This window comes from Ranitomeya variabilis, chromosome 4 (genome assembly GCF_051348905.1).
Source record: "Ranitomeya variabilis isolate aRanVar5 chromosome 4, aRanVar5.hap1, whole genome shotgun sequence".
Taxonomy (NCBI): domain Eukaryota; kingdom Metazoa; phylum Chordata; class Amphibia; order Anura; family Dendrobatidae; genus Ranitomeya; species Ranitomeya variabilis.
In genome coordinates, this window is record NC_135235.1 from 458141508 (window position 1) to 458163547 (window position 22040).

The 22040-nt window shown below is 42.2% G+C and overlaps 1 protein-coding gene across 1 annotated transcript in view; it reads left to right on the plus strand.

The window, feature by feature from the left end:
* The window catches only part of LOC143769022 (uncharacterized), a 103676-nt gene that overhangs the window by 22589 nt on the left and 59047 nt on the right, over positions 1 to 22040 (plus strand). Inside the window, exons 3-5 of the mRNA XM_077257624.1 lie at positions 2293 to 2407; positions 4296 to 4382; positions 7301 to 7453. Of these exons, the coding sequence (XP_077113739.1) occupies positions 2293 to 2407; positions 4296 to 4382; positions 7301 to 7453 (355 nt within the window). The remainder of the gene's footprint in view (positions 1 to 2292; positions 2408 to 4295; positions 4383 to 7300; positions 7454 to 22040) is intronic.

A 22040-nucleotide genomic window follows, 5' to 3' on the forward strand; every position in this document is an offset into this window, starting at 1 on the left:
TCGTCGGGTACCTCTGTAGTAGCAACCTGAAAGCACTCCCTCATACACCTGCCCTTACAGGATTCACTCCAACCCAAAATTCTCCCTGAGGACCACTCTATATGAAGAGAGTGAAAACGTAACCAGGGCATCCCCAGAAGAATCTCATCCATTCCCTCGGGAATGACAAACAGGGAGATAATCTCCTGATGTGAAGAAGACATGGATAACGTGAAAGGGATGGTCTGATGTGTAATTTGTGTGGGTAGTGTTGACCCATTTACCACTCGAACAGTCACTGGCCTGGCAAGCATCACCAGGGGTATAGAGTGGCGTTGGGCGAAGGCAGAGGACATAAAATTCCCCTCCGCCCCAGAGTCCACACAAAGCTTGACTGTGAGAGTGAAAGAGCCTAAAGTGATTGTCCCCTTAAAGGACAGCTTGAAGGAAAATACCACTGTGTCTAGTGAACCTCCTCCTATGGTTACTAGACGCGATCGTTTCCCAACCGCTGAGGACATTTATTGGTATAATATCCCTTCTGCTGGCAGTTATTACAGGCCACGGGTACTCGAGCGGCCCGGGACTTAGGTCCCGCTCCAGAAACCTCCATGGCCTCATGGGAGTCGGACACCTAAATGGGAGATTCCAGAGGACTAGCAAAGGTATGAGCCAACCGGAACCTCTGCCTACACTGGATCCACTCCAACCTCCGCTCGTTAAGACAGAGGTCGATGCGGGTGGATATAGTTATGAGGTCCTCCAGTGTGGCGGGAATCTCCCTGGTGGCCAAGGCGTCCTTTACATGGTCAGCCAGTCTCCTTCAGTACACAGGAATAAGGACTTTATCCGGCCACTCCATCTCTGATGCCAAAGTCTGTCAGTGAATGGCAAATTGGCTGACCCTGTGTTAATGCCAGCAGTTGGAGCGCCATATTGTGGGTAACATGAGGTCCTAAAAAGACCTGTCTCAGAGAGTCCAGGAAGCAAGGAGCACTCTGTACCACACGATCATCACGCTCCCACAGCGGCGTTGCCCACTCCAACACCCTGCCCGACAGAAGGGATATGATAAACCCCACTTTAGCCCATTCTGTAGGAAAACATGCAGCCAGAAGCTCAAGATTTATGTGCACTGGCTCATGAATCCCCGACAGAGCTTACTGTCACCAGCAAACTTGTCTGGAAGTGGAAGTCGGGATAAACTTGGAGCAGGGGTGGCAGAGGACCACCTGGCTGCAGCTACACTAGCAGCCTGTACAGCGACTGTGGTGACATCCACAGCCGAGGTTGTGCGCTCAAGAGCCGCCAACCTACCCTCCAGCTGTTGGATGTACCTCTGTAGACGCTGATCGTCCTCCACTTTCTAGCCAGACCCTGGTGCTAGTATTATGTTAGGGTTGGTGGAATGCAGTGAGTATATATATGTAATAATTGGAGCGTTCGCAACCCGGGGTCCACCGTGCAGGAGAGTAGCCTGCAGCTAGAATTGGTGGCACTATATGGTGGTATAAGCGAACTCTGTTACTTCACAGAATAGCATAGATAGGAAAACGCTGTACCCTGTTAACCTCACAGAGGATGAAAGTTTCATTATTAACCTTACTTTAATGGATGTGTTTAAACATTTTCTAAGAAATTCAGTCTTGTCAAAATTTTGGAAATTGTTCTTATTTTAAGTGAGATATTGTTTAAAATCTTAATTTTCAAAGGGTGTGTACTCATTTATGCTAAGCACTGTATATATAAAATAAACACTTCTATGTCTTTAAGGCAAAACTTTCTGTTCTGTGCTCCTGTGTTTAGTGTTAGTACAGGGACATAGTGTTGATTAAATTAACCATTCATATCAAAGTCTACACACAGACATATACAGTAGAAGTGGTACACTTAAATTGACATATTAGTTATGGTTATTACTTTACAAGTCTTAAATCAAATTGAATAACGGAAACAAAGAAACTCCTGAGAGAAGAGAACACCCCTGTTAAATCCATAAAATATATGTGAAAAGAAGCTAGGGGTTAATTGTTATTGGATTTATATCAAATACTGGTTTTCTAATTTGTAGAATGTGATGATCCAGAAATGAGAATTAGAGGCCAGTGAATTGTATATTACTAAGCTGTATTTGCCACATGAGACAATGAAAACGACATGAGAACCGATTCTTTGTTTTAGATTTAACAAATGCAGCTTTAAAAAAAGAAAATATGCAATTAGAATAATACTACTGTACAAATAGTGATAGTAATTAGTAATGCCTTCATTACTCTACTGAATTACTGTTTCTTCTTAATAACTATTTTAAAGCCATTGAAATGTCTCTGAATCAATTCAAACTGTCTGAGCTGAAGAAATACATCGGAGATTACAGTGCAGAATCTCGTTATGGTTATGGTCCCCGTGCAAAATACTATGTAAAAGTGTAAGTAATACCACTCCCTTATAAAGAATAGTTAAACTTCGAACATTTAAAGAAAAATATTCTTAGATACTGTAATTGCTTCTATATCAGTGAAGGTCCAGATACGGAGACACCAGCCGATCACTCATATGAATACTTACAAGTTTTGAGTAGTCGACCTCGTGTGAGTGAATGTACAGTGCAGAGTATGTATTCCATAAAAAGTCATCGGGTCCGATTAATCAAGACACAATCGCACTGTGCCAATCTTACTAAAATAGATGGCGCCAAATTCATTAAGAGGATTATGCCACTTAATGAATTCTGTGCCTTCTTCTAAGTGGCGAGTGCCTGGACTAGCTTTTCTTGTATACCGAGTGCTGGGCGGTTTTTATTAAAGGGGTTGTCCACTAATAGGACAACCCCTTATTGATCTTAATGTTTGGAGCAGATAAAATTAAAAAAAAGCTTATGCTCACCTCCTGTGCGGACGCCGTTTCAGTGGTGTCGGCACTCATTCACCAGGGGCTCTTGTGCGGTTGCGTCCAATCAGCACTGTCCATGCCTTCGAATGAATTTAACGTGAAAAGGAAACCAGGGCTGCAGCTGCTCCCTGACTTTCTCTTCATTTTCAATTTGTCCGAAGGTGGGAACAGTTAGACCAACGCTGATTTGGGCGCCTGGCACCACGTGTCATAGAAATATTAATGTAACGAAAACAAGCTCTGGAACTGCAGAGGAATTTAGGCATTATTATTATAATCAATATGTCTCTCAAACTTAAGCCTTTCTTAGGAATCTTGCATATATATCCGAATACTAAAAGTATAAGTATATAGAAGAATTGTGTGGGTATTTGGGAAACTGACTCCTTAGCCCAAGTCTATGAATAAGAAAATACCATCTCATTATTTTCAGACAACGGACTTCATTAAAGTGATTTTCTTAACATTGCTGTTCAGTAGCGCACTACTCTCTAGTTTCCAGGCTTCCTTTTTGACAGGGGCGGAGCGCTCATGCTTAACCGCCAGTTTGAATGAGTGGCATGATTGGGGCTCTGGCCCAAACTGTGCACTTTCTAATGCTGCTTTGGGCATTTGGATAGCCTAGTCTTTGCAGCATTGGAGAAGCACATGAACAATGAAAACAATGGTCTAGGCTAAACGCTACACTGCTTTCCATGGAGATGGGTCAGCGCTGATAGACAGCAGTGGTGGCATGTAACCAAAACAACAGACAGCAAACAACAGAAATAAAAATGCCTCCATTCTTAAGAACTTAGAGGATTTTTGAAACAAATAAATTTACTCCTTTAAGATGTTGAAATAATACTTTTAATACAATTACTAGTTACATCAATAACATTTTCCATGTTTAGTACTTAGAATTGAATACTGTGCTATTTAAAGGGGTTATTATCTAATCTTCAAAAAATTGATGGCCTCTCATTAGAATAGGCCATCAATCTTAAACCAGTTGGGGTCTGACTATCGGAACTCTTGCCTATCTTCTGTTTGAAGGGGCTATCAATGCTCTTTATTGTTTTCATTAGGTTGAAAGCTTTCGTGAATATTTCCTGGGCCTTGCTTTTGTTAGTGGTGGTGCAAGATATTTTATTGTTGTCCCGTTCCCCTGAATGGGACATTACTGTAATACTTAGCATGTTTGCTACGATAAGGGCTTTGGTTATAAAGACTTTGAATTAGCCCATTAAACAATAATACTTGTTAATACTGTTGTTTCCTTTGAACATTTTCATAAATGTTCTCCAAAACTGTTTGAAGTAATATTGAATTTTACGAGAGGGGGCAGTTGTATTTGGGTATGTTAAAAGCTGTTTTATGCTAGATGGATTAGAGCAACCACAGAATTGTCATGTTATCATGCACAATCTCTTTTTGTGATTCAGAATACCAATCACAAGCGTCAAGTTTGAAGATTTAGAAATTATGAAGCCAACAAACATTAAAATTGTAATAACATATGGAGAAAAGACGTAAGTATAATATTTTTTAACATTCTATATAGATTCGGGAAAATTCAATATAAGAAAAAACCAAATAGAATATTCAACCAAGGTTTAAAAAACTAAGCAAAACCAAAAGAAACCTTGTATCTTAACAGATCATAGATAAAACCAAATCTTTATTTCTCACTTTAAAACATTAGACAAACAATCAACATGCAAACAACCGAGCTAGGCTGAAACTGCCCCTCACACTGTTAATCCTAGATTACCCTGCCTTGCAGCGGAGGTTGGCACCCCACACATATATACGAGATAGGCGCCCCCACTCAACAGTGGCTGTCCCTCTGACTCCTGTATGTCAACTATAGATAATGTGATGCATTTCAACCACCATTCTGACATAACAGGAAAAAATGAAAAATGTTTGCCAATCGATATCTTGATACATTAGTGGCACTCATAGGACAGTGTGAAAAGGGTGAGTAACAAAATGACATAAAGTGCAAAAAGTGCTTGATACACACACTAGGTACCTCTCTATAACTGCTCCCTGCTGATCTTAGATAGACTGTCTATTTAAGCCTCCTGACCTGATGAGCCACATTTGGTGAAAGGCGTTGAGGCGTTCGTTTATGAATACATCAGAAATGATAAGTACCCCATTGTTATAACTGATATATATACATATCGTAGAATGGGATCACAGTTGTGCATCAGTACTGTACCCATATAGCCTGCCTGAATTCTAAGGTGTTTATAATATTTGGGGCCATTTGATGTGATACCTGTTTTGAGGGATTAGTGTATTCTGTAGGGCTTGCTGTTAGGGTAAGCCGACGTTGAGTGGGGGTGCCATATCCGCTGAACAGTAGGGCGCCAACCCCCACTGACAGGCAGGAGGCAGATCAGCAGGGAGCAGTTATAGATAGGTACCTAGTGTGTATCAAGCACTTTTTGAACTTTATATCATTTTGTTACTCACCCTTTTCACACTGTCCTATGAGTGCCGCTAATGTATCAAGATATCGATTGGCAAACAATTTTAATTGTTTTCTATACGCTTGCCTTTTTGCTGTGCTACATTGGTCAGGAATATAAACTGCTCTTTGTTTCAGTGTAGCCCATTCTTTCAGCGCTTCTCAATACATCACTACAGACTGCTCATTCATTGAGTGCATTTGATCCTTTGTGAAGTCCTTATGAGTTCTAATTATGCGTCCCAGTACGTCACCTGCCTTTGCAGTCACCAGATTCTCTAGGTCTGCCCAAGTGCACTTATAGGTCCACTGTATTATTGTGATTTGTCTGTAATGGGAGGCAGTTTGGTTCTAGGGATCAGGCAACTGTATCATCATATCTAGCTGATCAGAGGGACTCCATGGAATAGTTCTGTGTTTGATTCTAGTCACACTGCTTGGTCCTAGTATGGCCGCTGGTGTGGTTGTCATTCAATGGCATCCTACACGTCCCTCCCTCTCAGGGTTACTGTCAGTTTCCTCCCCAAAAGCCAATGCTTCCACTCCTTCCATGTCAGCATCATCTGTCACTACACATGATCTTATCTGAGCAGGATTTAGCATGACTTGCTTAGGGAAGGGGGCACCACACAGCACACAAGTATGTCTCCAGTGTGGGTTTTGCTGTCCACAATGTTTGCAAGTCCATCCATCCGGTCTAAGTTTCTGTTAGGAAGGTAGGACAATATTAGTCATGGTCTTATCTTTTGAAGTATCAAAACCTTCAGAATACAAGAATACACCATATGTCCTATTGTGGTCTCTCAACACTCTACTTGGAACATGCTTACAACCTTACTCAGAAACCCAGGGAAATTATTAAGAGAGTGAAACAGACGTATAAGAATGAAAGGTTTCTTACCGTGCTGCAGCAGGAAGTTTTACTTTCTCAGGAATTCACTGTGCGGCTTCTGAATATTCTGGTTAACCACAGTCATTGTTCGGCTGCCAACAACTGTTGTAGCTGTTTTGTTCTGACCCAAAGGCAGACTAAAGGATCAGCAGTGAGTCCTAATTGAGGAACTAGGCCCACTTAGTCATGAGTCAGAGAAAAAAATTCACACTGGTTGTGAGCATAAGCAATTCTGTCTATTGCCCTGTTAGCAGTATTCTTACACCATTTACAGACGAAATAACACTGCATGCAAAGTTCCCATTGGAGGTTCTACCAGCTGCCCCTTCTCAGAAGTAAGTCATAATAACTTTTAGCCATCATGTCTTTCCCAGTGTATTACCCATATTACTCAGTTTCACAGAACATCATGTATGATATTTTAGACAAAATATGAAACTTTGAAAAATCTTAAACATGATATGAGATGACTTAATATTGAGCAAAATAAAGAACTGAGAAAAAATATTAACCCTTCTATATCAGCCACAATAGTGCAGAAGAACTGATTCACTACTGCAAAAGCTTGCAAGGTAAATGTGAAGTAGAGTACTGAGCACCGCTACTGTCCATCAAACCCACTCTCCTATTAGTAGGATAACTGCCCCAGCAATTAGCCGGTCAGTCAGAATGATCTTTCTTTTAATGTTTCTTCATACAAATATTCATGGCTGAGCAACAAATCAAACCACATAGAAATAAAATTGATTCCTGAGTGTAATGGGTAGCAAGGGCATTGATCATCAGTGACCTCACCTCCCCTGATGTTAGTGACCCCGCTACAGCAGAGGCAGCCATAATAAAAGGTAAATCTGTCACAGTTTTCAAACAAAAACTACAGAAAATCAAACAAAAATAATAGTAAAAACTACACAATTGAATACATCTGTATAACAATTTCTCTAAAAATTCAGAATCAGATTTTTTTTCCCAAAAAATTATTTAGTATAATACTTTCTAGATAATCTGGCAGATAGAAACATTATATAATAGTTGGTTATATAGTTGATCAGAAAGTTTGTATTTTGTTTTCGTAGGTTACAGAAGAACAATCTAAAAAAGACAGAAAACAGTTACCTCTTCTTGACTATAGACATATTAACAGCTCTGCATGTAATAGTAAATAAGGGGAAAATTGGTTATTTCATGCAGGATTGTGAAGTCTATCTAAGCGATTATGAAACCGATATGTAAGTATCAAACAAAAAAACTGTCATAAACATTTGTTTTATTGACCTGCAGCACCTGTTTTTAACTTCATAATGAGACAGCCTAGTTTGGTACTTAAACCCTTCACCCCCAAGGGTGGTTTGCACGTTAATGACCAGGCCAATTTTTACAATTCTGACCACTGTCCCTTTATGAGGTTATAACTCTGGAACGCTTCAACGGATCTTGGCGATTCTGACACTGTTTTCTCGAGACATATTGTACTTCATGATAGTGGTAAAATTTCTTCGATATAACTTGCGTTTATTTGTGAAAAAAATGGATATTTGGTGAAAATTTTGAAAATTTCGCAATTTTCCAACTTTGAATTTTTATGCCCTTAAATCACAGACATATGTCACGCAAAATACTTAATAAGTAACATTTCCCACATGTCTACTTTACATCAGCAAACTTTTGGAACCAAATTTTTTTTTGTTAGGGAGTTATAAGGGTTAAAAGTTGACCAGAAATTTCTCATTTTTACAACACAATTTTTTTTTAGGGACCACATCTCATTTGAAGTAATTTTGAGGGGTCTATATGACAGAAAATACCCAAGTGTGACACCATTCTAAAAACTGCACCCCTCAAGGTGCTCAAAACCACATTCAAGAAATTTATTAACCCTTCAGGTGTTTTACAGGAATTTTTGGAATTTTTAAATAAAAATGAACATTTAACTTTTTTTCACACAAAATTTATTTCAGATCCAATTTGTTTTATTTTACCAAGGGTAACAGGAGAAAATGGACCGCAAAAGTTGTTGTACAATTTGTCCTGAGTACGATGATACCCCATATGTGGGGGTAAACCACTGTTTGGGCGCATGGCAGAGCTCAGAAGGAAAGGAGCGCCATTTGACTTTTCAATGCAAAATTGACTGGAATTGGCATGGAACGCCATGTTGCGTTTGGAGAGCCCCTGATGTGCCTAAACATTGAAACCCCCCACAAGTGACACCATTTTGGAAAGTAGACCCCCTAAGGAACTTATCTAGATGTGTGGTGAGCACTTTGACCCAACAAGTGCTTCACAGAAGTTTATAATGCAGAGCCGTAAAAATAAAAAATCATATTTTTTCACAAAAATGATCTTTTCGCCCCCAGTTTTTTATTTTCCCAAGGGTAAGAGAATAAATTAGACCACAAATGTTGTTGTGCAATTTATCCTGAGTACGAAGATACCCCATATGTGGGTGTAAACCATTGTTTGGGCGCAGGGCAGAGCTCGGAAGGGAAGGAGCGCCATTTGACTTTTCAATGCAAAATTGACTGGAATTAAGATGGGACGCCATGTTGCGTTTGGAGAGCCCCTGATGTGCCTAAACATTGAAACCCCCCACAAGTGACACCATTTTGGAAAGTAGACCCCTTAAGGAACTTATCTAGATGTGTGTTGAGCACTTTGACCCAACAAGTGCTTCACAGAAGTTTATAATGCAGAGCCGTAAAAATAAAAAAATCATATTTTTTCACAAAAATGATCTTTTCGCCCCCATTTTTTTATTTTACAAAGGGTAAGAAAATAAATTAGACCACAAATGTTGTTGTGCAATTTGTCCTGAGTACGACGATACCCCATATGTGGGTGTAAACCATTGTTTGGGCGCAGGGCAGAGCTCGGAAGGGAAGGAGCGCCATTTGACTTTTCAATGCAAAATTGACTGGAATTAAGATGGGACGCCATGTTGCATTTGGAGAGCCCCTGATGTGCCTAAACATTGAAACCCCCCACAGGTGACACCATTTTGGAAAGTAGACCCCTTAAGGAACTTATCTAGATGTGTGTTGAGCACTTTGACCCAACAAGTGCTTCACAGAAGTTTATAATGCAGAGCCGTAAAAATAAAAAATCATATTTTTTCACAAAAATGATCTTTTCGCCCCCATTTTTTAATTTTCCCAAGGGTAAGAAAAGAAATTAGACCACAAAAGTTGTTGTGCAATTTGTCCTGAGTACGACGATACCCCATATGTGGGGGTAAACCACTGTTTGGGCGCATAGCAGAGCTCGGAAGGGAAGGAGCGCTATTTTACTTTTTAATGCAAAATTGACTGGAATTAAGATGGGACGCCATGTTGCGTTTGGAGAGCCCCTGATGTGCCTAAACATTAAAACCCCCCACAAGTGACACCATTTTGGAAAGCAGACCCCCTGAGGAACTTATCTAGATGTGTTTTGAGAGCTTTGAACCCCCAAGTGTTTCACTACAGTTTATAACGCAGAGCCGTGAAAATAAAAATTCCTCTTTTTTTTCACAGAAATGATTTTTTAGCCCCCAGCTTTGTATTTTTACAAGGGTAACATAATAAATTGGACCCCAAAAGTTGTTGTCCAATTTGTCCTGAGTACGCTGATACCCCATATGTTGGGGTAAACCCCTGTTTGGGTACACGGGAGAGCTCTGAAGGGAAGGAGCACTGTTTTACTTTTTCAACGCAGAATTGTCTGGAATTGAGATCGGATGCCATGTCCCGTTTGGAGAGCCCCTGATGTGCCTAAACAGTGGAAACCCCCCAATTATAACTGAAACCCTAATCCAAACACACCCCTTACCCTAATCCCAATGGTAACCCTAACCACACCCCTAACCCTGACACACCCCTAACCCTAATCCCAACCCTATTCCCAACCGTAAATGTAAACCAAACCTTAACTTTAGCCCCAACCCTAACTGTAGCCTTAACCCTAGCCCCAACCCTAACCCTAGCCCTAACCCTAGCAATAACCCTAACCCTAGCCCTAGCCCTAACCCTAGCCCTAACCCTAACCCTAGCCCTAACCCTAACCCTAGCCCTAACCCTAGCAATAACCCTAGCCCTAACCCTAGCCCTAACCCTAGCCCTAACCCTAACCCTAGCCCTAACCCTAGCCCTAACCCTAACCCTAGCCCTAATGGGAAAATGGAAATAAATACATTTTTTTTTTTTTTTTTTTTTTCCCTAACTAAGGGGGTGATGAAGGGGGGTTTGATTTACTTTTATAGCGGGTTATTTAGCGGATTTTTATGATTGGCAGCCGTCACACACTGAAAGACGCTTTTTATTGCAAAAAATATTTTTTGCGTTACCACATTTTGAGAGCTATAATTTTTCCATATTTGAGTCCACAGAGTCATGTGAGATCTTGTTTTTTGCGGGACGAGTTGACGTTTTTATTGGTAACATTTTCGGGCACATGACATTTTTTGATCGCTTTTTATTCCGATTTTTGTGAGGCAGAATGATCAAAAACCAGCTATTCATGAATTTCTTTTGGGGGAGGCGTTTATACCGTTCTGCATTTGGTAAAATTGATAAAACAGTTTTATTCTTCGGGTCAGTACGATTACAGCGATACCTCATTTATATCTTTTTTTTATGTTTTGGCACTTTTATACGATAAAAGCTATTTCATAGAAAAAATAATTATTTTGGTATCGCTTTATTCTCAGGACTATAACTTTTTTATTTTTTTGCTGATGATGCTGTATTGCGGCTCGTTTTTTGCAGGACAAGATGACGTTTTCAGTGGTACCATGGTTATTTATATCTGTCTTTTTGATCGCGTGTTATTCCACTTTTTGTTCGGCGGTATGGTAATAAAGCGTTGTTTTTTGCCTCAATATTTTTTTTTTTTTTTCCCACGGTGTTTACTGAAGGGGTTAACTAGTGATATAGTTTACCTAATTTATAGGTTGGGTCGTTACGGACGCGGCGATACTAAATATGTGTACTTTTATTGTTTTGTTTTTTTTATTTAGATAAAGAAATGTATTTATGGGAATAATATTTTTTTTTTCTTTATTTAGGAATTTATTTTTTATTTATTTTTTTACACATGTGGAAAAATTTTTTTTTACATTTTTACTTTTTCCCAGGGGGGGACATCACAGATCGTTGATCTGACAGTGTGCATAGCACTCTGTCAGATCGGCGATCTGCTGTGCAGGGCTGCAGGCTCTGAGCAGGCACTCGGTAAGCCACCTCCCTCCCTGCAGGACCCGGATGCCGCGGCCATCTTGGATCCGGGACCTGCGGCGAGGAGGGAGGTAGGAGACCCTCGGAGCAACGCGATCACATCGTGTTGCTGCGGGGGTCTCAGGGAAGCACGCAGGGAGCCCCCCCCGTGAGCGCGGCCGATCACGTATGACGTACTATCCCGTCGGTGGTCATACGGGCCCACCCCACCTCGACGGGATAGTACGTCAGATGTCAGAAAGGGGTTAAAGAGTTTTTTACCACTTCATCCAGGGGTTTGCTGGCAAATGTTAGCGAGGGGGAAAGCACACAACAGTGGTCCATGAGTCGCAGCCCATCAGTATTATAATTACCTCTGGCTGCTTCATAAATTAGTGGTAACAAGACTTTGAAAAGACAAAAATTGGTTGTGTAATTATTACCTTATCACTAGTTATCTGTACTCAGTGTAAAGGTACCTTCACACTAAACGATATCGCTAGCGATCCGTGACGTTGCAGCGTCCTGGATAGCGATATCGTTGTATTTGACACGCAGCAGCGATCAGGATCCTGCTGTGATATCGCTGGTCGTTGAACAAAGTTCAGAACTTTATTTGGTCGTCAGACCGGCGTGTATCGTCGTGTTTGACACCAAAAGCAACGATACCAGCGATGTTTTACACTGGTAACCAGGGTAAACATCGGGTTACTAAGCGCAGACAGTACATACTCACCTTCACGTCCCCTGGCGTCCGCTTCCCACACTGACTGAGCGTCGTAAAGTGAAAGTGAAAGTACAGCACAGCGGTGACGTCACCGCTCTGCTGTTAGGGCCGGCGCTCAGTCAGTGCAGGAAGCGGACGCCGGGGGACGCGAATGTAAGTATGTACTGTTTGTTTTTTTACATTTTACGCTGGTAACCAGGGTAAACATCGGGTTACTAAGCGGGGCCCTGCGCTTAGTAACCCGATGTTTACCCTGGTTACCCGGGGACCTCGGCATCGTTGGTCGCTGGAGAGCGGTCTATGTGTGACAGCTCTCCAGCGATCAAACAGCGACGCTGCAGCGATCGGCATTGTTGTCGCTATCGCTGCAGCGTCGCTTAATGTGAAGGTACCTTAAGGCTAGAGTCACAAGGCAGTTTTTCGCACTGTCTGATGAGAAAAAAGGTCCAGTTTTGCTATTCAGAGTTTGATCAGAGTGAGATCTGATTTTCTCAGAGGTGAAGAGAAAAAAAAAGTATTTACACCTTCTGCATTATGTCAATCCATGATATTTTTGACGGACCCATAGACTAGACTGGCCGACTACCATCTGATTCCTGGAGGCAAATCGTCCATGCAGCAATTCTTTTGTTGTGCCACTCAGTCCAAGGAAAAAAAATCTGACATGTGGGCAGCCTCATAGAATAACATGTGTACAAGTGCTACCATGGATAGCTCTCGTCTGATTTAAATAGTTGTGTGCAGAGACCTAAAGGGGGTCATAAGTATCGTAGTTTTACAGCAGACCATTGTAATCTATGATTTTGTAAAGAGGTAGCTCTGAATATCTTATTTGTGATTTTTCAAAGTTACTCGCTTGGTCAACTTACAAATGCACACCTCAATTCTACAACACGAAAAAAGGTTATAGAATAAAATATCACATATTAGGGCTCATGCAGACATCTGTGGATCATCGACTGCAATGCATAGACTGGTATGATGATATACAGACATGAGATGTCATATTCTTGTATAGCATCTGATGGTATATATTATACTAAGAGTATAGAACATCAGATGTTATACCATCCACATATTAACTTATATATATACAACTTGATGTCTGAACACATAATATATTACATACTGTTGCTGCAGAGTAGACATCAGATGATATACATAGGATATTATGTGACTCTTGCATATTATACTATGACAGACATCATATATTACACCAGCGGCATTTTATCCTGCATATAACATAGGATGTATGTGCACAACCAGCATATGGAACAATATGTGACTGTTATATACTGTGGCTACCGGCATCAGACAGCATATGCAGGATAATATGTGATGGTATATACCAAGGATGGGCAATACATTTTCCTGAGGAGCCACATGAGAGACCATGAATAATTAGGCTGAAATTAATTGTGCTCAAAACTATTAATAACATATGAATTATAATTATTTATATTAATATTATCACTTCATATTGAGCAGAATTACAGTGGCATGTAAAAGTTTTGGCACCCCTGGTCAAAATTACTGTTGATGTAAATAGTTAAACAAGTTGATGATGAAATGATTTCTAAAAGGTCTAAAGTTAAAAATGACACATGTCCATTGTATTTTGGCAATTAAATATATATATATATACACTCACTGGCCACTTTATTAGGTACACCTGTCCAACTTCTTGTTAACACTTAATTTCTAATCAGCCAATCACATGGCGGCAACTCAGTGCATTTAGGCATGTAGACATGGTCAAGACAATCTCCTGCAGTTCAAACCGAGCATCAGTATGGGGAAGAAAGGTGATTTGAGTGCCTTTGAACGTGGCATGGTTGTTGGTGCCAGAAGGGCTGATCTGAGTATTTCAGAAACTGCTGATCTACTGGGATTTTCACGCACAACCATCTCTAGGGTTTACAGAGAATGGTCCGAAAAAGAAAAAAAATCCAGTGAGCGGCAGTTCTGTGGGCGGAAATGCCTTGTTGATGCCAGAGGTCAGAGGAGAATGGGCAGACTGGTTCGAGCTGATAGAAAGGCAACAGTGACTCAAATCGCCACCCGTTACAACCAAGGTAGGCCTAAGAGCATCTCTGAACGCACAGTGCGTCGAACTTTGAGGCAGATGGGCTACAGCAGCAGAAGACCACACCGGGTACCACTCCTTTCAGCTAAGAACAGGAAACTGAGGCTACAATTTGTACAAGCTCATCGAAATTGGACAGTAGAAGATTGGAAAAATGTTGCTTGGTCTGATGAGTCTCGATTTCTGCTGCGACATTCGGATGGTAGGGTCAGAATTTGGCGTAAACAACATGAAAGCATGGATCCATCCTGCCTTGTATGGAGCATCTTTGGGATGTGCAGCCGACAAATCTGCGGCAACTGTGTGATGCCATCATGTCAATATGGACCAAAATCTCTGAGGAATGCTTCCAGCACCTTGTTGAATCTATGCCACGAAGAATTGAGGCAGTTCTGAAGGCAAAAGGGGGTCCAACCCGTTACTAGCATGGTGTACCTAATAAAGTGGCCGGTGAGTGTATATATATATATATATTTTTATCTTTTACATTTTAAAAAAATTAAAAAGGGAAATGGGCCAATGCACAAGTTTTGGCACCGTTGAAGATTTGTGTGTTCAGATAACTTTGATCAAGATTTCAGACCTTAATTAGCCTGTTTGGATTATGGTTTATTCACTATCTTCATAAGGAAAGGCCAGGAGATGCAAATTTCCCAGCTCTATAAAACCCCAGCCTCTTCTAACCTTGTGCCAAAATACAGCAAGAGAGGCAGTATTGACATCCCCCTGTATGCCGTATGAGCTCGCAAACAGCCCCTTATATACTGAAGGAGCTACCACATAGCCCATTACATATAGTACGAACTGCCACATAGCCCCTTGATATACAGTATGAGCACCCACATAACCCCCCATATACAGTATGAGCCCCACATAACCTCCAGAAAAAATACAGTGTGAGCCCCCACACAGCCCCTTACATACAGTATAAACCCACACATATCCTGTCTATATACAGTATGAGAATCCACATAGTTCCTCTATATACAGTACTAGCTGTACTACCCGGCTTCGCCCGGGTTAATGACTGCTGTTAGCAAAATAGAATGTGTTAACAAAAATTTATTCTGCACACAAAAACCACAAAACAAATAGATAGAAATGTAATTATTAAAAGGCAAAAACTAAGCAAATAGAAGCATTTCACAACATATATTAGCTTTGTTATACTGAGAATGTCTTTGTTGCCTATATTAACCAATCAGAGCTCAGGTTAATTAACTGTAGCAAAATAGAAGCTGAGCTGTGATTGGTTGCTATTGGCAGCCTGATAAATCCCCAGCCAACAGGAAGCCCTCCCCCCTGGCAGTATATATTAGCTCACACATACACATAATAGACAGGTCATGTGACTGACAGCTGCCGTATTTCCTATATGGTACATTTGTTGCTCTTGTAGTTTGCTTATTAATCAGATTTTTATTTTTGAAGGACAATACCAGACTTGTGTGTGTTTTAGGGCGAGTTTTATGTGTCAAGTTGTGTGTGTTGAGTTGCGTGTGGCGACATGCATGTAGCGACTTTTGTGAGATGAGTTTTGTGTGGCGACATGCGTGTAGCAACATTTTGTGTGTTGAGTTGCATGTGACAGGTTAGTGTAGCAAGTTGTGTGCAGCAAGATTTGTGCATGGCGAGTTTTGCGCGTGGCGAGTTTTATGTGTGGTGCATTTTGAGTATGTGCAAGTTTTGTGTGAGGCAACTTTTGCATGTGGTGCAACTTTTGTACATGTGGCAATTTTTCTGTGTGTGCAAGTTTTGCATGAGGTGAGTTTTCCATGAGGTGAGTTTTGCACGTGTGGCGAGTTTTGCGTGAGCCTAGTTTTGCATATGGCGAGTTTTGCATGTAGCGAGTTTTGAGTGGTGACTTTTGTGTTTCGACTTTTATGTGGCGAGGTTGGTGTGTGTGTGTGGTGAAATGTGTGCTGAGGGTGGTATATGTGTTCAAGCACGTGGTAGTGTGTGGCGCATTTTGTGTTTGTGTTCATATCCCCGTGTGTGGTGAGTATCCCATGTCGGGGCCCCACCTTAGCAACTGTACGGTATATACTCTTTGTCGCCATCGCTCTCATTCTTTAAGTCCTCATTGTTCACATCTGGCAGCTGTCAATTTTCCTCCAACACTTTTCCCTTCACTTTTTCCCCATTATGTAGATAGGAGCAAAATTGTTTGGTGAATTGGAACGCGCGGGGTTAAAATTTCACCTCACAACATAGCCTATGACGCTCTCGGGGTCCAGACGTGTGACTGTGCAAAATTTTGTGGCTGTAGCTGCGACGGTACAGATGCCAATCCCGGACATACACACATACATACATACACACATTCAGCTTTATATATTAGATATACCTGTATGTAATCTCCTGTATATAGTATATACCTGTGTGTCATCTCACCTATATATAGTATATATCTGTGTGTCATCTCCTGTATATAGTATATACCTGTATGTCATCTCCTCCTATACATAGCATATACCTGTGTCATCTCCTCCTGTATATACTATATACCTGTAGGTAATCTGCTCCTGTATATAGTATATACCTGTGTGTCATCTCCTCCTGTATATAGTATATACCTGTATGTCATCTCCTCCTGTATGTAGTATGTACCTGTATGTCATCTCCTCCTCTATATAGTATATACCTGTGTGTCATCTCTCCTGTATATAGTATATATCTGTGTGTCATCTCCTCCTGTATATAGTATATACCTGTGTGTCATCTCCCCTGTAAATAGTATATACCTGTGTGTCATCTCCTGTATATAGTATATAGCTGTATGCCATCTCCTCCTGTATTAGCCCTCGTTCACACGTTATTTGGTCAGTATTTTTACCTCAGTATTTGTAAGCTAAAATGGCAGCCTGATAAATCCCCAGCCAACAGTAAGCCCACCCCCTGGCAGTATATATTAGCTCACACATACACATAATAGACTGGTCATGTGACTGACAGCTGCCGGATTCCTATATGGTACATTTGTTGCTCTTGTAGTTTGTCTGCTTATTAATCAGATTTTTATTTTTGAAGGATACCAGACTTGTGTGTGTTTTAGGGCGAGTTTCGTGTGTCAAGTTGTGTGTGTTGAGTTGCGTGTGGCGACATGCATGTAGGGACTTTTGTGAGATGAGTTTTGTGTGGCGACATGCGTGTAGCAACTTTTTGTGTGTCGAGTTGCATGTGACAGGTTAGTGTAGCAAGTTGTGTGCAGCAAGTTTTGCGCATGGCGAGTTTTGCGCGTGGCGAGTTTTATGTGTGGTGCCTTTTGAGTATGTGCAAGTTTTGTGTGAGGCAACTTTTGCATGTGTTGCAACTTTTGTGCATGTGGCAATTTTTCTGCGTGTGGCAATTTTTCTGCGTGTGCAAGTTTTGCGTGTGGCGAGTTTTGCACGTGTGGCGAGTTTTGCATGTGGAGAGTTTTGCGCGTGGCGAGTTTTGAGCGGCGACTTTTGTGTTTCTACTTTTATGTGGCGAGGTTGGTGTATGTGTGGTGAAATGTGCACTGAGGGTGGTATATGTGTTCGAGCACGTGGTAGTGTGTGGCGCATTTTGTGTGTGTGTTCATATCCCCGTGGTGGTGTGATTATCCCATGTTGGGGCCCCACCTTAGCAACTGTACAGTATATACTCTTTGGTGCCATCGCTGTCATTCTTTAAGTCCCCCTTGTTCACATCTGGCAGCTGTTAATTTGCCTCCAACACTTTTCCTTTCATTTTTTCCCCATTATGTAGATAGGGGCAAAATTGTTTGGTGACTTGGAAAGCGCGGGGTTAAAATTTCACCTCACAATATAGCTTTGACGCTCTCAGGGTCCAGACGTGTGACTGTGCAAAATTTTGTGCCTGTAGCTGCGACGCCTCCAACACTTTTCCTTTCACTTTTTCCCCATTATGTAGATAGGGGCAAAATTGTTTGGTGAATTGGAAAGCGCGGGGTTAAAATTTCACCTCACAACATAGCCTATGACGCTCTCGGGGTCCAGACGTGTGACTGTGCAAAATTTTGTGGCTGTAGCTGCTACGGTTCAGATGCCAATCCCGGACATACATACATACATACATACATACACACACACACACACATTCAGCTTTATATATTAGATAAACACCCACATAACCCCTATATTCAGTGTGAGCCCCACATAGTCTCCTGTATACAGTGTGATCCCCCACATAGCCCCTATATACATGCAAACATCCATTACACATATGAATAAAAAAACAAACACATACTTCACTCTCTTTTCCCCGGCGCTTTGCTCCTGTCTCCAATGCACTGACATTCTGTACAGAAAACGTTATGTAGTGACTCATGTCTGCTGTTTCACATGCTGATTGGTGGAAGAAGGATTCGGCGACTCCCCCACCCATTGATATTGGGAAGCAGGCAGTGGTGCAAGGGCATTGCGCCTCCCTTGGGCCACTTTTTTCAGCTATTTGGCTGTCTCAGTCTGGACTGTAGCAGCCAGAGAGTCGGACGTGGCTTGCGGGCCATAGTTTTCCCAAGCTCTGGCATATACTACACTATGAGTGCAGACATTAGATATTACATTAGACTAATTTTATCCTGTATTTAACATTGGATGTCTGTACACATCCAGTGTATGGAATATTATGTGACTGATATATCAAATGCTATGATACAAACATCAGATGTTATACAGTGTATAGATTGTAATATATACATACAACAATGTATATACTGTATAACATCTGAAGACTATAGTCACAGTACGCTATATAATAGAACTGTATCCTGCATATAATAAATTATGCAGACAGATCCTGCATCAGCAACCAGACATCACATTGTATAGATAGGAGTATATATACTGCATATAATTTGTGATGTCCTGTAGTTGGAGCAGGATCAGCCCTGTGCAGGGGTCTGAATAGTCAGATCTGCAGTGTCTCTGGGGTGCGATCTGATTTGAACATTCATACACAATCTGGATCCACTTACTTCACACTGTCAGAGAGTCCCCAATGTGCATGAAGGGTCAAACTACTATAATAAATATTTCTGATCCTAAACAGACATGCCATAGAAAAGATTTAGTATCCGGGTAATTAACTTGTCAGGAGGTGAGCAGCCTCTTGCCAGCTCCTTACTCTACAAAAAGCATAAATCTTCTGCCCCACTATCTGGAATCTAGACTAAGGGTACCGTTACACTAAACGACTTACCAACGATCACGACCAGTGATACGACCTGGCCGTGATCGTTGGTAAGTCGTTGTGTGGTCGCTGGGGAGCTGTCACACAGACAGCTCTCTCCAGCGATCAATGATCAGGGGAAGGACTTCGGCATCGTTGAAACTGTCTTCAAAGATGTCGAAGTCCCCCTGCAGCACCCGGGTAACCAGGGTAAACATCGGGTTACTAAGTGCAGGGTCGCGCTTAGTAACCCGATATTTACCCTGGTTACCATTGTAAAAGTTAAAAAAAAAAAAACACTACATACTCACATTCTGATGTCTGTCACGTCCCCCGCCGGCGTCCACAGGGTTAAAACTGCTTTCGGCAGGAGCGCTTGCTAATGCTGCGCTGCTGCCGAGAGCTTCCCTGCACCGAATGTGTCAGCGGCGCCGGCAGTAACAGCGGTGACGTCACCGCTGTGCTCTGCTTTACGGCCGGCACTTTACGGCCGGCGCTGACACAGTCAGTGCAGGAAGCTCTCGGCAGCAGCGCAGCATTAGCAAGTGCTCCTGCCGAAAGCAGTTTTAACCCTGTGGACGCCGGGGGACATGACAGACATCAGAATGTGAGTATGTAGTGGGTTTTTTTTAACTTTTACAATGGTAACCAGGGTAAACATCGGGTTACTAAGCGCGGCCCTGCGCTTAGTAACCCAATGTTTACCCTGGTTACAAGTGAACACATCGCTGGATCGGCGTCACACACGCCGATCCAGCGATGACAGCGGGTGATCTGCGACAAAATAAAGTTCTGGACTTCTAGCTCCGACCAGCTGCTGCGTGTCAAACACAACGAGATCGCTATCCAGGACACTGCAACGTCACGGATCGCTGTCGTTCTCGTTGGAAAGTTGCTGAGTGTGACGGTACCTTAAGGCCCCTTTCACACATCAGTTTTTTGCTATCAGTCGCAATCCATCAAATTAAAAAAAAAATAGATCTGGTGACTAGAGTTGAGCGACTTTTACTTTTTTCGGATCGAGTCGGGTTTTGCGAAACCCGACTTTGTCAAAAGTCGGGTCGGGTGAAATCAGACGATTATTGCAAAAAGTCAGGGGCCGACTGAAACACGAAACCCAATGCAAGTCAATGGGGAATCAAAGTCGGCAGTGAGTGGAGGACAGGAAAACACCTACAGTGCCCATTTTAATGCCAAAAACATCAATTCTTATTACTTAAGCTAGTCAATCTTAATTTACTTTATAATAATAGTTAGGCATTGAAAACTGGGGGTCATTTGGCTAAAGTTGTGGGGGGGTAGGGCTGGCTCAAGATTTTCGTGGGCCCAGGAAATGCGGAATACATCACGGCGGTGGAGCAGGGAGAGGTAAGTATTTCAACTTTGCAAGTGCTGTGATCCTGAGCAAGCAGGGGGGGGACCCACTAGTTGGCACTGGCACAGGGCCCCTCATAGTACAGCGGTGTGTTTGATGGCGGGGGGCGCCTCCCACTGGCAGAGACACTTTTGCGTACTATGAGGGGCCCTGTGCCAGTGACGTCGCCAACGAGTATGCCCCCCACCTGATGACGGAACCTGCACTTTCATCTGCATCTTCCTCTTTGTCCCCGTGTAAGGTGGTATAGTATGCGGGAAGGGGAACCTGACTTTCAGCAGGGTCAGATTCTGGCTGTGTAGAGTGCAAGGCGAATGTAGTGGTCTGGGTCAATGTACCAGCAGACTCATCTAGCAGTGGCTGGGCAATGGGCAGGATGAAGAGGAAACACAGATATAGGCCCAAATAATACAGTAGGCTAAATGCAGTTCAAAATTGGTAACAGGACTAAACAGGCAGCATTGTTTTGTTCAGTGGAGGAAAACTGTAATGAGTGGCAGACACAGTTAGTAGGCCCAAATAATAAAGTAGGCTAAATGCAGTTCAAATGTTGTAACAGGACTAAACAGGCGGCATTGCTTTGTTCAGTGGAGGAAAACTGTAATGAGCGGCAGACACAGTTAGTAGGCCCAAATAATAAAGTAGGCTAAATGTCTGCCAAAAAATTGTTCATAAATAAACAGGTGGCATAGCTAGGTACAGGGGTGGGCTCCTCTGCTGAGTAGCAGACAGTGGTAGTAGGCGTAAAGTATTAACTGGTCTAAATGGAGGCCAGGGCCCCTGTATATTTTAACTATCATCTATCATTTCAACAAATTTGTATTGGCAGTGCCATTGAAGGATTTAACAGCACAGACTACACAGTGGTGGAGCAGGGAGAGGTAAGTATTGCAAGTGGTAGAGCACTGCTCAAGCTGGGGGGGAACACTCTCTCATGGGTGGCGGTACTGGCACAGGGCCCCTCATATTACGACGGTGTGTCTGACGTTGTTTGTACACCACCACAGTCAGAGACACTTCATTGTACTATGAGAGACCCTGTTTCAGTGCCGTCGCCCAAGAGTGGGCCCACCCACCTGTCCAGGCAAACGGAACTCGCACGGGTGCTTGCGCCAGGTGGTGACCACGGCCCTGTGGGGGGAGTCAGCCCATTTAGGGAGGTATAAAAATGGCCTATGGTGGACATTCAGCAGCTGCAAATGGAAGAATTGGAGAAGTCAGTAAACAAGGTAGAAGGTGTATATAAACTTGTTGAGAATTTAAATCTCCCTTTTTTGGGGGG